General features: G+C 46.4%; 1 protein-coding gene across 3 annotated transcripts in view; it reads right to left on the reverse strand.

The window, feature by feature from the left end:
* Positions 1-15,717, reverse strand: part of PLEKHG6 (pleckstrin homology and RhoGEF domain containing G6) — a 119,352-nt gene that overhangs the window by 79,704 nt on the left and 23,931 nt on the right. For 2 of the 3 annotated variants that reach the window (XM_069243130.1, XM_069243131.1), the window contains exon 2: positions 13,970-14,609. In XM_069243130.1, the coding sequence (XP_069099231.1) occupies positions 13,970-14,251 (282 nt within the window). In that variant the 5' untranslated portion in view covers positions 14,252-14,609. Of the gene's footprint in view, positions 1-11,786; positions 11,895-13,969; positions 14,610-15,717 lie in introns of those variants that run through there. The other variant, XM_069243132.1, reaches the window with a different exon arrangement.

Genomic DNA, 15,717 nt, shown 5'->3' on the forward strand with positions numbered 1-15,717 from the left:
AAATAGCTGGGGCGATGAATGCACTTGCTGGAGAGATCCATGGGTAATCTTTAGTTGCGGATTGGAAAAAAGATAAAATAGCTTGAAGGGTTACTGTTCATGCTGCAGAGCCTTATATGTGACATGTAGGATGCACATTTGCACTGAATGTGAGATGGTTCTCAGTCATCATTTTTTTGTCGCAGAGATCCTTGTGTAGCATGAAGGTCACAAGATACAATCCTAATGAAATCTCTCTTGTGAACAGCTTTCCCAACCCATACTGCTCCCTGTTCCCTACAAGGCACACCTTTGAAACCCTGCAGGTTTTAATTTGCTCATTCCTTAGTATAAGGCTGTGAAAATGAGTTTTTTGGTAGTGATGAGATAAACACTTACTAAGTAATAGATAACATGTTGGTTTTAATGCATGCTACATAAATGTTATTATGTGCTTACAGGGAACAGGCCCAAGTATGCTAGCTATCAAGGGCATTGATGCCATGTGCGAGAAATGCACTGAATATCCATGTCAGACCAGGGTGTCGTACCTGAGGTTGGTGATAATGCCTTACTGCGAGTAATGTAATGAATATGTAGAATAGGTACCGTGAGTATGCCAACAAGCGCATTATGTAAATGAAATGGGCTAAGAGGGACAATGTTAAGACCATGTGGAAGGTTGCCAGGTGTGCCTAATGGGGCATGAAATGGAAAACTTTAACACACGCCTGATGGGGCACTAATGAAAAGGAGTGAGTCCTAGTTGGGAATTAAGTTATCGCTATGGAAATGTTGAGCATGTGCTAAGTTGTGATGCAGTCTGGAAAATAGCAAAGACATAAGCAGGGCATTGTAGGAATTTATGAATTCTGATAAGTGTGCATCATTTTGTAAGTCCAAGTGTATTGCCCCTAAAAAATGGATGACTTTGAGTACCTTGAGAATGCAAAATTTGTCAAAGTATTTCACAAACAGGTACACATAGCCCGCCACTACTTTACTGAGGAGTAGAGATTTTGAAATAGGCCACTGAAACTTTGACGTGAAGAGTTATGTTACACACTTTACCCCCATTAAAGTGCCCGTGTTAAATTACATGACATTTAGAACAAGCCAACTGGTTCGACCTAAACACTACATCGCAAGTTAAGTAGACATGGATGTAACATGAACAAAAAAAAAAAAAAAAACACAATTATGTACTAAGGTTAATGATTGCGTACTAGGAGATGTATCACGTACGATATCATTAGAGATCAAAATTAACTTCAATAGAGTGTCATACAACAATTTCAAATCTGCAACTAAAAATGGGGTGTATGGCCCCAAGTGTGAGTGAGCAGGACAGATGTCTCTTTCCACCACGCGCTACAGTACTTTCCACTCCCGCTATTTCCACCAGAGACGTCTGAGACAACACTGCTGACCAGGTAGCGGGATACACCTTGGGTGCTTGACCAGCAGGTCTAATCTATACACACAAATGCAGTGAAAGACAGAAGCCGCGCTGACCATATCAGCAACTCACCTATCTGTACGGGCCACCTTTCACCCCTAGCAGCAAACCGTGTCAGAGATCTGGCCACACCAAGCCCAACCACTAGGTGGCAGCCACGGCTCAGAGGGTAAGTTCCTGGTGAGGCCCGGACAGGTTCAGGGCAAAGAGGAGAGTATGGTGAAGTCAAAGTGTGAAGATCACTAGAGAACTCAGTAATCTGGAAGGTGCCTGAAGAGATATTTTGACACACCACTACCTGGTGAGGTGAGGAGTGGGGTTTCACACTGAGGTGTCTCCACCTGAGTGACTAGACAGTGCCCATGCGCAACAAAACTAGGAGGCCCACAGCTTAGAAACACCGGTGTGAAAATTGGAGGTGGTCCGTGTTTCTAGTTATTTGAACCTAGGTGCACTTTCAAACTTAAAATGCTTTTTTTCAGCATATGCCTATATGAGAGCCCAGTAGGCTCTGAGCGTGCTGTGTCGAGATAAGCTGACGGTCACAGGTTTACTTGTGTATGTAAGTGTTTTGAACATTGGCAGGGGAAATTCAGTATGTCATCTCTCATAGGTTCCTACAATGAGTACCATTTAATTTGAGTGCTAAAAGAGCTGATATTTAAAGTACCCAGAAGATATAAGTCTATAAAATAAAAGTTACATAAATTAAACAATATTAATAAGCATTGCTATTTGTGTTATTGCTAACTTTGTTTTTTTTAAATAAATGTTTTGCAATATTGAAACATCCAACTCTAGCTAACATAGAAATTGCAAGCCCTATACTCCATTTTTTGTGACGTTTTCTGCCAACATTCCATATCACGTCGAGAAACTTGTATTTTCATGTCTCAGTAAAATCATTTTTCATGTATTTTCACAGGCAAGATAATGGCCTTCTCAAAAATATGAAAATGTAATTTCAGCAGAATTTTATATATCCAAGGTTTCACCTAGCTGTTTTAGCAGAATCACACAAAATATTTGTTCTAGTACAGGTGGTGTCCATGAGAAGCTCCATGTTGTAAAATTGGGAGAGACTTTCAAAAAGTTTTTTTTGCAACTGTTTCACTCCACATAATTCGGATTGGTTTATTCTGTGGGAACCATGTACAACTGTTGTGAATGTATGAAATCCTTTGGTCATAAACTAATAAAAGTTCGCTCTTTTACGATGTGTTAGAGCAGGGATACTCAAAGTGCGGCCCTCCTGATGTTTAATTGCGGCCCCCTGGTGAACAGTAGCTCTGGGCTACTGTTCACTTGACAGCACAGGAACAAACAGAAAGCTGCGACACAAACCAGTATACTTTATTCACATGTTAATGAAAGTAACAGTATAGAAGCAAAGGTGTCCTAGACAACTTCTCTTTAGAAACACCTTTAGTTTTAAAGACATCTTGCACTTAACATGCAGAAACATGATCAACTCTGCAAACTTTCAAAAAGTGTATTTTATCAACATGAATGAGCATTTTACCTTAGAAGATAAGATTATATCACTACTTTAGAGGCATTAGCAGTGACAGTTTTCAAACATGATCTTGGAAACATTCATGCCGCCCCCATTTGGAAAACAACGCCATTTTTGAACCAAGCGGCAACTCATTTGTCATGTGCACTTTGTGTGTAGTCTTGTTATATAACTGGAACAACATTATAGTTTTGTACAGCACACATCCTGAACTCGTATGTGTCAAGAGGCTCTTATATGTGGTAGTGAAGAAAAGGAAGGAAAAATGAAATTAACCAATTGCCTGGGATCACAAAATTTGGTTAAGTGGGGATGCCAGGACTGATAACCAGGTTTTCTGGTTTCACATTTTGCAATTCACCGACCAGATGAGTGTCTCTTTCCCTCTCATGTTTAACATTAGAGATTAATGCTTTAATTTTAATTCTAGGGGCATGAGAATAGAGCATTGATGGAACATAGAAACCATGGGGAGGCTCATTTTGTTGTCCATACCATGCAGCTGCTTTGCGTCCCCCTACGCCAACCTTTCATCACCCCAACCCTCACTGTACTGGCATCTGTGCAGCCCTCGGGCATGCCACTGACAGAACTTTGCAGCCCCCAGGGAAATGTTTGCGAGTACCTATGTGTTAGAGAGTTCTTCCTTATTGATCTTAGGAGACAAATGCATGCCAGGTTGCTCTCCCATTATATACTCTGTGCTTGACTGAACTGAACTTTATTGAGTTCTTTGATGGATTCTGAACTGAGCTTTGCACTTTGATCCATTGATTAATTGACTGACTATAGTAATTGATTTCTGTAGGACTTAAAATTAAAAAATAAACCTTTAAGGTTCAAACCTTTCCTGTCGGTCATTCTTGTGGGACCAAATGGATTCTATCTGCCTCAAGTGAAATTGTCATTTAGAGTGCTGTACAGACAAACAAGGCCTGCAGGAGCATCCCCCCACCCCCCGTCTGCAGCAGCTGCTGCAAAATCTTTACAAGAAAATGATAATAAACTGTGTTTATTACTTTTTTTTGGTAAAGGGGTAGGGCCACGGGCTGTGATGAGCAAGGAGGGGGAGTGCATAGCATTCCCCCTGAGTGCACGTGTTTGTTTGGCCGGCTGTCTCGGGCGGCCAAACACACATGCGCTCAGGGCTCTTCAAGCCCAGCGCTGTGTTGCCGAGCTGGAGAGAGCAGGCACAGGCTCCCAGTCTGCCAAGGAGCGCCCTGGCTGGCCTGTACCCGCCTCAGTGACCAGCAAGAAGGAGCAGTGGTATTGCAGCAAGGCAGGTATGTTTTTATTTTATCTTTTTTCTATTTAATGTTTATCCCCCTCCCCGCGCACCTCTGCCCTTCAGCGCAAAGCAAGCTGCGACCGTGAACATGGCTCCCAGCCCTTCAGTCATGCAACTAGAGGGAGTGCAACTTCATTACCAACATTATATTATGGAATAGGGATTGTTTCATGTAATAAGGCTTTCCGTGGTGATCAAACTGATGAAGTAAATGATCTAGGTTTTTGATCTACTTTTGTGAGAATCCAACCCATTCTCTCATCCATTGTATATTTACCCCCTGTGCTAATACTAGAAGAGACAATTATGAGCTCACATACGCTTACCGCAGAGTGTGGCACGTGTGCTTCTGCAGCCACTGCCTGTGCAGCATGTTAAAGTCCACTTGACAGTAGGGTAACCACATTGTGAATCCTAAATACCGAGACATTTTGCAAAAATAAAAGAAGTTCTACAATTTTATGGCAACCGAGCGTCACAGAATGATGGCCCTCATCAAGTTGGCATCACAGAAGAAGCAGTAAGGAAATTTAAAAATTCGATTTTTTTTCAACCCAGTTTGATACATTTTTTTCAATAAAATTGATTTCTTGCAATAGCTGCTCACTCGCCCTGCTATATAACACACAAAAACATTCCTCCATCCATTTTCAGCGACACCCTCCAAAAACCGGGACATGAGCCAAATTTGCCTAAAACTGCTGGGACAGGTGGTGGAAAACCGGGACTGTCCCTACAAATCCAGGACACCTGGACACCCTACTTGAAGGACGCACAGCGAACCATGCCCAGGACATGCACATCCCGCAGTAGGAGGGTGGGGGTGGGGTGTGACACGGTGTTCCCTTGAACCCTGTGAGCTGCTTTAGGACTTGTTACCGGTGCGAGAGAATCAGGAGGGCCCAAGACCCTGCTGCTTGTCCCGGGACACAGGTACCACTCCTGTGACACTGACCGGCTGCAACAACATGGCTTTAGATCACCGTGCACACACAGCCTGCGGCCGGTGACATCAGCACGGAAGTGATGCAGTGATGAGCATGATGGGACATATCATCCCGACAGTACTGGTGATGCAAATGCCAAAACGTGCTCAGAGGACACGAGGGTTTCTATTTCATGACATCATAACAAGACTAATAATGATGCTGGCTCATAGAGCACTAAAAAGAGAGAAACGTGTGAACAATCTGGGTAAAAGCATCCTGGAAGGGGTTTCCCGTGCAAGCAGCTGCCTCACCCAGCTTTACCGAAGTAGACAGAATAGACGAGAGGAAACCCTTCGACAACCAACAGGAGTGCAATACATGCACTTTTTTCGAGGAAGCACACAAGTGTTGGCCAATCAACTTGAATAAACATTGCTGCCAACACGTAGGCAGAGGCAGTCTCTCTCCTTGTAGCGATTCTTCAAGCTCTTTTTTCAGATACTCTCATAAGGTCTCCAAACAGCTACGCTTTCAAGCCAGACCTAAAAATGAGCCCGGCAGTCCAAGTCTTTCAATGATTGCTCTAGGTATCTGTACTGTATATATTGGCGCAAACCACTATTTCTTAAACTCACGTGCCAAGAGTAGAATTCCTACAAACGCCATTAGCTGTTATGCCTTCCATTTTGTTCACCGAACTAAAATGCATACATCTACATGATTCAACCTGGTACCTCAACCAAAAAGTGACTTCCATTTTTTTCTAATTGTGGAAGTTATGTACTTGCAGATCTTTAGGTATGGAGGTATTATGACTTTGAAATAAGTGGAAGTACTTTCAAAATTTTAGGCATACTATTTTATGGCCTTTTGCTCCAAAAAGTTTAACTGAAGCCCTGATATTGATTGCATGTTATCACATTATGAATTGAAATGGAATAATCTCCCTGTCCTTTTCTCAGCAGGTGGAGCAGAGAGTACAGGCAGAGCTTAATTTTAGACAGTGGTTTCCGGGACTCGACACCATCACTTATGACAGACATTCTGCTGCTTCGTGGTGCAGTTTGAATTAGAGATGATCAAAACAACTTGTGCTTATTAATTCAATATACTTTAAAAATGACTAATAGATGCCTCTCAAACCATTGTTACAGGTTTGGGGCTTGGAGTAGACAGAATTGACCCTCCCTGACACCCCACCCCCCACTTCTCCCCCCCTCCAGCACCTTGAGACCCTCACGGGTGAGTAGCGCGCTCTACAAATTTCTTTGATTGATTGACTTATAGGGTGTGATGGTTAGTAGTTGAGTTGGTTCTGTCACTAGCAGTGCTCGCAGGGCAATGGGCGCTGCACGCTGCACAAACCTCCTAACAAAGGACCAGGCGCGTACTTTTTTTTTTGACAAACAAAGCTCTGAGGATGACGTAGGAAGAGAGATCCATGGTTGACAGAGGAGAATCTGAATTAGTGGCTGAGTTAGGAGAAAGAAAGTAAAAACAAGTTGAGAAATATCTGCAAATTGGCATGTAAACCTGGGTAGACAAGGGTACTACACTGATTTTATGACAACACTACTACCCACTGTGCGGAGTACATCTTAATCCATGCACTTCCTCCTACCTCACCCCATCTAATTTCTCACCTGTTGGGGATCCACCTGCCATGAGTTTCTCCCTCAATTTCTGGACTCACACCTCCTAGTTTATTTGGACCTTGGCTGTGCTGCTGTGGGTATAACTTCATTTGCAATATAAAACGAGCATTTGCAATGCAACGGGTCTCGCGTTTGCTCATGTTAGAGCTGCTAGCATTGTAAACTCCTAACCGGACTTTTCACCTATCTGCAAAAGTGCCTTTATGTACGTAACCCGAAATAGTGAAATTAACTGTGTAAAGCGCTCGACTTCTGCCAAGCGAAATCATGCTAGTAAATTAGAGAAAAAGTAGTCCATGAGCCGGACAGAAAACAGCGAGCCTCGCATGTTTTCTGTACTTGGTCGATGCGCTGGAGGAGGAATAGCCACCGGAAAAGGCATGACGTGTACATGCCTTCCACTAATGAAAGCAAGCAGATTTTGCTAGGCAAGCCCACGAACCAATGAAAGACACTGATTCTAATAACTAAAGCATCTCGCTGCGATATGCATGCGCAAGCGCATGCAACGCAGGCTCGACCCTAAAAAGACTGTCTTTCTTTCTACCAACATAACTCCTCTTAGGGCAGGCCAGTGGTATTTCATGTATCGGAGAACCGGACGTCTGCCTTGTAGCAATGAGCCTACTAATGGAAGAGTAGCAAATGTGGCAGGAACTGTGAGGATTTAAGAGTGCAGGACAAGGAGCAAGGGAACAATGAGGAAGAGTGAGGAGGACAAGCGAGGAGGCAAAGAGGATGAGCAAGGAGGCAAAGAGGATGAAGAGTGAGGGGGCAAAGAGGATGAGCGAGGGGGCAAAGAGGACGAGCGAGGGGGCAAAGAGGACAAGTGAGAAGAGGACGAGCGAGGGGGCAAAGAGGACAAGTGAGAAGAGGATGAGCGAGGGGGCAAAGAGGACGAGCAAGGGGGGCAAAGAGGACGAGCAAGGAGGCAAAGAGGACGAGCAAGGAGGCAAAGAGGACGAGCAAGGAGGCAAAGAGGACGAGCAAGGAGGCAAAGAGGACAAGCAAGGAGGGAAAGAGGACGAGCAAGGAGGCAAAGAGGACAAGCAAGGAGGCAAAGAGGACAAGCAAGGCGGCAAAGAGGACGAGCAAGGAGGCAAAGAGGACGAGCAAGGAGGCAAAGAGGACAAGCAAGGAGGCAAAGAGGACAAGTGAGAAAAGGACTAGCGAGGGGGCGAAGAGGACGAGTAAGGAGGCAAAGAGGACGAGTAAGGAGGCAAAGAGGACGAGCGAGGAGGCAAAGAGGACGAGCGAGGAGGCAAAGAGGACGAGCGAGGAGGCAAAGAGGACGAGCGAGGAGGCAAAGAGGACAAGCGAGGAGGCAAAGAGGACGAGCGAGGAGGCAAAGAAGACGAGGGAGGAGGAGAAGAGGAAGAGTGAGGTGGCAATGAGGAAGAGTGAGGTGGCAATGAGGAAGAGTGAAGTCACAATGACGGAAAACGAGGAGGTGGCCAGGAACAGCGAGGAGGTGGCCAGGAACAGCGAGGAGGTGGCCAGGAACAGCGGGGGGGAGTGTCGAGGAACAACGGGGGGAGTGTCGAACAGCGGGGGGAGTGTCGAACAGCGGGGGGAGTGTCGAACAGCGGGGGGAGTGTCGAGGAACAGCGGGGGGAGTGTCGAGGAACAGCAGAACAGCGAGGTAATGACGAGGAACAGTGACGAGGAGACGAAGAACAGCAAGGAGGAGACGAAGAACAGCAAGGAGGTGATGAGGAACAGCGAGGCTGTGGCCAGGAACAGCGAGAAGGTGGCCAGGAACAGCGAGAAGGTGGCCAGGAACAGCGAGAAGGTGGCCAGGAACAGCGAGAAGGTGGCCAGGAAGTGTTGAGGAACAATGAGGAAGTGTTGAGGAACAGCGAGGGGAGGACAGGAACAGCGAAGAGGGGGACAGGGACAGCGAAGTGGGGACAGGTACAGCGAAGAGGGGGACAGGTACAGCGAAGAGGGGGACAGGTACAGCGAAGAGGGGGACAGGGACAGCGAGGAGGTGGCAAGGAACAGCGCGGAGGTGGCAAGGAACAGCGCGGAGGGGGACAGAAACAGCGCGGAGGGGGACAGAAACAGCGCGGAGGGGGACAGAAACAGCGCGGAGGGGGACAGAAACAGCGCGGAGGGGGACAGAAACAGCGCGGAGGGGGACAGAAACAGCGAGGGGGGGGACAGAAACAGCGCGGAGGGGGACAGAAACAGCGCGGAGGGGGACAGAAACAGCGCGGAGGGGGACAGAAACAGCGAGGAGGTGAGAAAGAACAGCACGAAGGTGACCAGGAACATCGAGGAGGTGACCAGGAACAGCAAAGAGGCAATGAGAAAGAGTGATAAGTAGAAATGGAAGAGAGAGAAGACGACAAGGAAGAGAAAGAGGATGACGAGGAAGAAACAACAAAGAAGGGTGAGGTGACAATGTGGCAGAGCGCAAAATGGAGATGAGGGAGCACGAGGGATAATTGCCACAAGTTACCTCCTCACTCAGCAGTTCACCAAAGCAAGACAATCCACCTGTACCTCAGAACCTGCACCATAGTATTTCAGTCTTTTTACTCATTATCACTATTCCGCGTCTCTGTCTTCAGCTCTTCCTCCATCCTTTCCCTCACAGGATGTACCCCTGTCGCTTTGTATGTTGGTTTATGCTACAGCCGTCCACATACACTCAGGGTGTCACTCCGGGAGGTACTGCAGAGATCATCTAAGATGCAGGAGCGTTCACTTTTGTAAGTTCTAGAGAACAATTACACCAAATATGGACCAGGCATGAAGCACACAGCATAAACAGATATGTATGGGCACTTAAATAATTATTGATAATTCATACTAAAAATTCAACTTACTCGTTTGATCCAATTTAGAATAATGAAAGAGCTAACTTAAACTTGTAATGATTTAAAAGAATGCCCCTCCATTTGCATGCAGCTCTTTGCAGCTGGCTCCTAACCTTCTGAGCTATTTCATCAGGACAAGTACTTGAGGCCAGCAGGCTGCTCAGATGCATTAACATACTTAGTTTTTTTATTAGCATATGAACTAGCAGCCTGCAAGTTACACCCAGTGCTCTGCAACTGGCTTATTAATTAATTAAACTGTTGTTTTGTATCCAATAACGTGCTTCTCAAAAGCAACAAAAAATCATAAACAAATAAAACGCTGTGGCCTAATTGTACACTGTATATACTGACCACAGCTCCCTGGTATTGATTCCTTAACTGCTATTCTCAGGCTGTGCTCATATATAGAGTTCAGCCCCTCTTACCCTGACCTATTTCCTTTATTCTTTTCAGTCTTTTACATATAATGTTTTAGAAAATGTTTGTGTCTTTCTGGTCTACCTCGGTCCCTACTATTTTCCACATTTTTTTGTTTTCTTTCAGTTTATTTCCCGATTTCCTCAATATAATACTTCTTTCCTTGTTGTTTAATAAATGCTCACGTTTTCCACTCTATTGAAACTTGGAAATTCCCTCTGCACGTGATGTAGCAGGTTCATTACCCTCCTGGGGTATCTAAACAATACTCCACCGAGGGACTTGCGGGACAGACTTAAATTTTCGCGGTATACACCTTAAAGCAGTGGTTCCCAACCTGTGGTCCAGGGATCCCAGGGGGCCTGCGAAGCCTCCTCAGGGGGTCCGCGACTGCTCAGAAAATTAAATATTAACAGATTAGGTCCCCAACTTTCAGTATTGATTCAGTGAGGACGTCCCCGGATTCCAATAAAGAATCAGTGGGGGTCCCTGGGTTCCAGTAATGATAAAGTGGGGTTCCACAGAAGTCAAAAGGTTGGGAACCACAGCCTTAAATAATTCCTGATTGTGACCAATAAGGTAAGCCATAAGAGCTGAACCGTCACATTTCCATTTCTCCTCGTTAACTTCTTTGGGGCAGAGTCTGACAGAAGGATGCTTGACAGACACCGGTCCCGTGACTCCGCCTCCTCTCTGGAGCGCTCACTCCCCAGTTTGTGGCTTCCCACAGTGCATTTGTCTCCATATTCAGCATCACTTACATCTCTCTCTCTGTCTCTCTTTGACACACAGCCTCAGCCCCACCTACTGACCCCCTCACACCTTTAGCTCCACCTCCAGTTTCAGGTCGGTTCACATTCCTGGCAGATTCTGGTTACAGGCAAGCCATTCAAACGGTGTCCACTAGCCACCGGGAGGGGCTTGGTGGGCAAGTGGAAAGCGGATGACCGGAGGTGACAGAGCGGCATAGACTGATGGGAGGGCGAGAGGATGGATACCCGGACTGAGACAAAAAAACAAGGACACTGAGGAGCAGTGGTGAAACACAAACACGCTCCAGGAGCTGCAAGACTGCAGTGAGGCGACTGTAATACCAGCCACACACTCAGGTTCAGTGCCAGGAAGGTAAGGATGCTAGTATTCAAACTCGTGCTACTCACTGTGCAGCACGCGCATTAACCTCAAAACTCAAAGGAAATTGTGACCAATACCTAACACCCAAATCTCTGCAGACGGTGCAAGAACCCACTGAGCCGTCTCATGGGCATTGTAATCTGTGAGCTGCACAGCACACGTGGATCTTTGTAGCAGGGGTATTTGACCTCCAGGTTTAAAACTTGAGAGCAGTACTCTCCACACAGTTCTCTGCAGTCGGTACATGAACCCACCAAACTATCCATAGAATTATAACCTGTGGCCTGCAGATTACTCAGTTATACAGTGGCCACAGGATTCCTATATAGTGCTTTTATTACAGTTTAACCTGCAGCATACCGTGCCTGCTAGAATCTATCCGGTTTTCATCACTTCCCTTTCCTCTCCTTCTGTGACCTATTTTTGGGGCCCTCGTTCCTTCCTTCTGCAAATTATTCCTTCATCTTCTTCCCCCTTTTCTAATTGTTGGCTTTTCCTGCTCCCTTTACTCCTAGAAGTTATGTTCCGCTCATTGATCAGTATCCTTTCTTTGGCATTCTCCGATACATTTCATCCCTCACCTCCTCTGGTTTTCTGCCTTCGTTTCCTGCTCTTTCCCCTCTCTTCTCTCTTCCTCTCCGCAGCCATCATCTTGTGTCATCCTTTCGGCGTTTCCCTCGCCTGCCCTCTGCAGCGGAGGGCAGCGGAGTGACCGTGGGGAGGCTGCTCTCTCCACGCGTAGGCGGTGCTCTGGGCAGCAGCGCACCCAGAGAGGTCAGGGGAGTGTTAAGGACAGGTGCCCGGAGCCCAGGTCTCGCGGCCAGCCCGCTCGACCTTTGTTGACCTTGACCGATGGTAAATGCGCATCGGTAGACAATACTTAGGAGATGAGAGAATGACATACACCGGGAGTCTGAGGGGGAAGGGAAACACAGAGACTGGGGACAGACATCAAGAGCGAGACAGCTACAGATAGACTGGGGTAGACATCAAGAGGGAGACAGCTACTGATAGACTGGGGTAGACATCAAGAGGGAGACAGCTACAGATAGACTGGGGGTTGACATCAGACATCAAGAGGGAGACAGCTACGGGAAGACTGGGGGCAGACATCAAGAGGGAGACAGCAACGGAAAGACTGGGAGCAGACAACAAGAGGGAGACAGCAACAGAAAGACTGGGGGCAGACACCAAGAGGGAGACAGCTACAGAAAGACTGGGGGCAGACACCAAGAGGGAGACAGCTACAGAAAGACTGGGGGCAGACATCAAGAGAGAGACAGCTACAGGAAGACTGAGGGCAGACACCAAGAGGGAGACAGCTACAGAAAGACTGAGGGCAGACACCAAGAGGGAGACAGCTACAGAAAGACTGGGGGCAGACATCAAGAGCGAGACAGCTACAGATAGACTAGGGTAGACATCAAGAGGGAGACAGCTACTGATAGACTGGGGGTTGACATCAGACATCAAGAGGGAGACAGCTACGGGAAGACTGGGGGCAGACATCAAGAGGGAGACAGCAACGGAAAGACTGGGAGCAGACACCAAGAGGGAGACAGCTACAGAAAGACTGGGGGCAGACACCAAGAGGGAGACAGCTACAGAAAGACTGGGGGCAGACACCAAGAGGGAGACAGCTACAGAAAGACTGGGGGCAGACATCAAGAGAGAGACAGCTACAGGAAGACTGCAGCAGACATCAAGAGAGAGACAGCTACAGAAAGACTGAGGGCAGACACCAAGAGGGAGACAGCTACAGAAAGACTGAGGGCAGACACCAAGAGGGAGACAGCTACAGAAAGACTGGGGGCAGACACCAAGAGGGAGACAGCTACAGAAAGACTGGGGGCAGACATCAAGAGACAGACAGCTACAGGAAGACTGCAGCAGACATCAAGAGAGAGACAGCTACAGAAAGACTGAGGGCAGACACCAAGAGGGAGACAGCTACAGAAAGACTGAGGGCAGACACCAAGAGGGAGACAGCTACAGAAAGACTGGGGGCAGACACCAAGAGGGAGACAGCTACAGAAAGACTGGGGGCAAACATCAAGAGAGAGACAGCTACAGGAAGACTGCAGCAGACGTAATTCAAAAGACATACAGCGGGGGGGGGACTCGGAGTGACACTTACACAGTGAGACATTGCAATGAGAGCAGGCCAGGGAGACAACAGAGAAAGAGAGACAGTGGCCCAAAATAAAGAGAGAAAAGGAGAGAGGACTACACTTTTAGAAAGAAAAAAAACAGAGACTAAGTCAACCCACATCCTCTTGAATCTAGTTTCAGAGATAAAGAGTTCTCTGTGCTTCTTTGCGCGACACAGGGTCCCCAAGATGTCCTCACCAAATCATAATTTTACACTCAAAGTTAAAATATTTAGGGTTCTACTGAAAGTGCATGTCCCGCTAGCACAAAAGGTGAAGTAGGTATAACAAAATATTGGTATATTATACATCAGACCAGCCAATCAATATATCAGGAAAAGGCTGCAAGTCATTTGGAATCTATGTTAGCCTAGCCTTAAACAAGAGACATTACCTCGAAAGGGGATTTTGTCTGATTGAATGGTTGGTGGAAATCCGGTTCTAGGGAGATGTTGTCTGGAAGAAAGGAATATTTACTCGCACTGGCAGGGACACAGGAGCTTATCTGGGAGATTCAACAGAGCTCCCATCTGACTCTAAATAGACAGTTCAAATGTCCTTTACTCGGGCTCTAAAGAGCTCCCAGTCAGGGACCCCTAGGGGTTGCGCCTTACCTGTTCCAGTGTCTTGCTTTTTGGACGGTGACTGTTGCGGGGGTACTCCTCTTGGATTGTCCGGGGGCTGCTGGGAGCACTCTTGGTCACAGACTCTTTGTGGTTTCCATGAGGTTGAATTTCAGCTTCCCTGAGCTCCACGGAGGAAGGATCCCCCACAGGATCCGCATGTCCTTCTTTCTCCGGCTTCTTGGACTCTCCCATCATTCCCACATCATAAAACATGTTGCTGGGAATCTCATGTGGAACATTCCAGGTTTTGGAGGTGTGGAAACCCAACATTATGTTGTTTCATCATAAACCCTCTCACTCTAGCCAAGAAGGACGTCTGTACTTATCAAAATAGTCTTGTGCTGGGTCAAACGGGTCTAACCTTCCAATGACCAGTCACAAAAGTCCTTGTGGTAACATAGAACTGCCTGCTGACCCGTCACAGACCACCTGGCCCCAACAGCAAGAGCCTAGCGGTCCAATAACAAGTCCTTTCTTTGGTGGGGAGTGTCCTGATGTCCAATCACAAGGGCTCTGTTGAAGGGAACGCTGGACCCTGTAGGAGATCAGCAGCGACACAGCCACGCAGAACAGAAGACTGGTTGGGCGTTTCCCTCTCATTCTCATCCATAACAGTTAGTGATGATCCCTAAAATGAAGCAGACACCATTAGTCAAGAGACAGACACAAACTCCTCCTTATGCGACAATTACATTATTCATTACTACTCATGCATGGCGAACAATTTAGGCATGTGCTGTCAACATCAGTCTATTTAATGCATGCCTGGTCAGGTGGTGCTGGATGTTTTTATGCATGCTTGGTCACATCTATTTTACATTAGCTGATCACCTGGCCATGAATGTGTATGACAACACCAGCATCGTTATTAAGCACACACCTTAGAAAGTTATTTTTGAAGCATGCATACCTTCTTTAAATAGGAGCAACTTTTGCTCATTTACTGGAACCTTGTTTTGAGAGGTTCCGTAGGACGTAACTGCATTAAAATAATAAACTCGGATTCAACATAAAAAAAAATATATATATTTCAATTGACTAAGCATTTAAAGTTCGACGGGTCTCTTGATAATTACAACCCCTTGTGTGCATCAGTCATTGAAGTCGGCCATCTTGAGAAGGGTCGGCCATCTTGTGGAGGTCAGGACATTGAGGGGATGCTGCACAGTGCCTCACTTGGCTTGTATGTCAATACCATGTAATGGAAACTAGCTTTGCCTGTGACTTGAAGAAGCAATTACTCGAAGATTTCAGTGATGGAGGCCTTTTCCCCAGAAGGCTCATACCTTTGTCCTTTCTCATGGAGGATGAATAATACTAACTTTATGAAAACAAACCAAAAAACAGAGTATTAGCATACACTGCCCATTGTACGGACAGTCGCGCAGCATTGATGTAATTTCGGGGTTGCATCTGTGCCCCCTGCCTTGATCTTAGCTACCCCTGGCACTAACTTTGCGACCAGGAGGTGCCAGAATTCAGTGCCAGGGCTCCACATTCTTTGTTTTCTGTCAATTTTTTAAAGCACACTAATAGTGAAGAATAATATATTATTCACGATCAGTGTAATAAAAATGGACAACAGTAGCTGGAATATGCCCTTCCATGGCAGCTGAGGTAAGTAAAAAAATGCTTTTAAATGTAGGTTGTGTGCGTGCTTGCGGGTGAGAGAGTGAGGTTTATGTGAGAGAGAGTGTATGTAAGAGTGAATTTGTATGGTTGTGTAAGTATGAGTG

Source organism: Pleurodeles waltl, chromosome 7 (genome assembly GCF_031143425.1).
Source record: "Pleurodeles waltl isolate 20211129_DDA chromosome 7, aPleWal1.hap1.20221129, whole genome shotgun sequence".
Lineage (NCBI taxonomy): Eukaryota > Metazoa > Chordata > Amphibia > Caudata > Salamandridae > Pleurodeles > Pleurodeles waltl.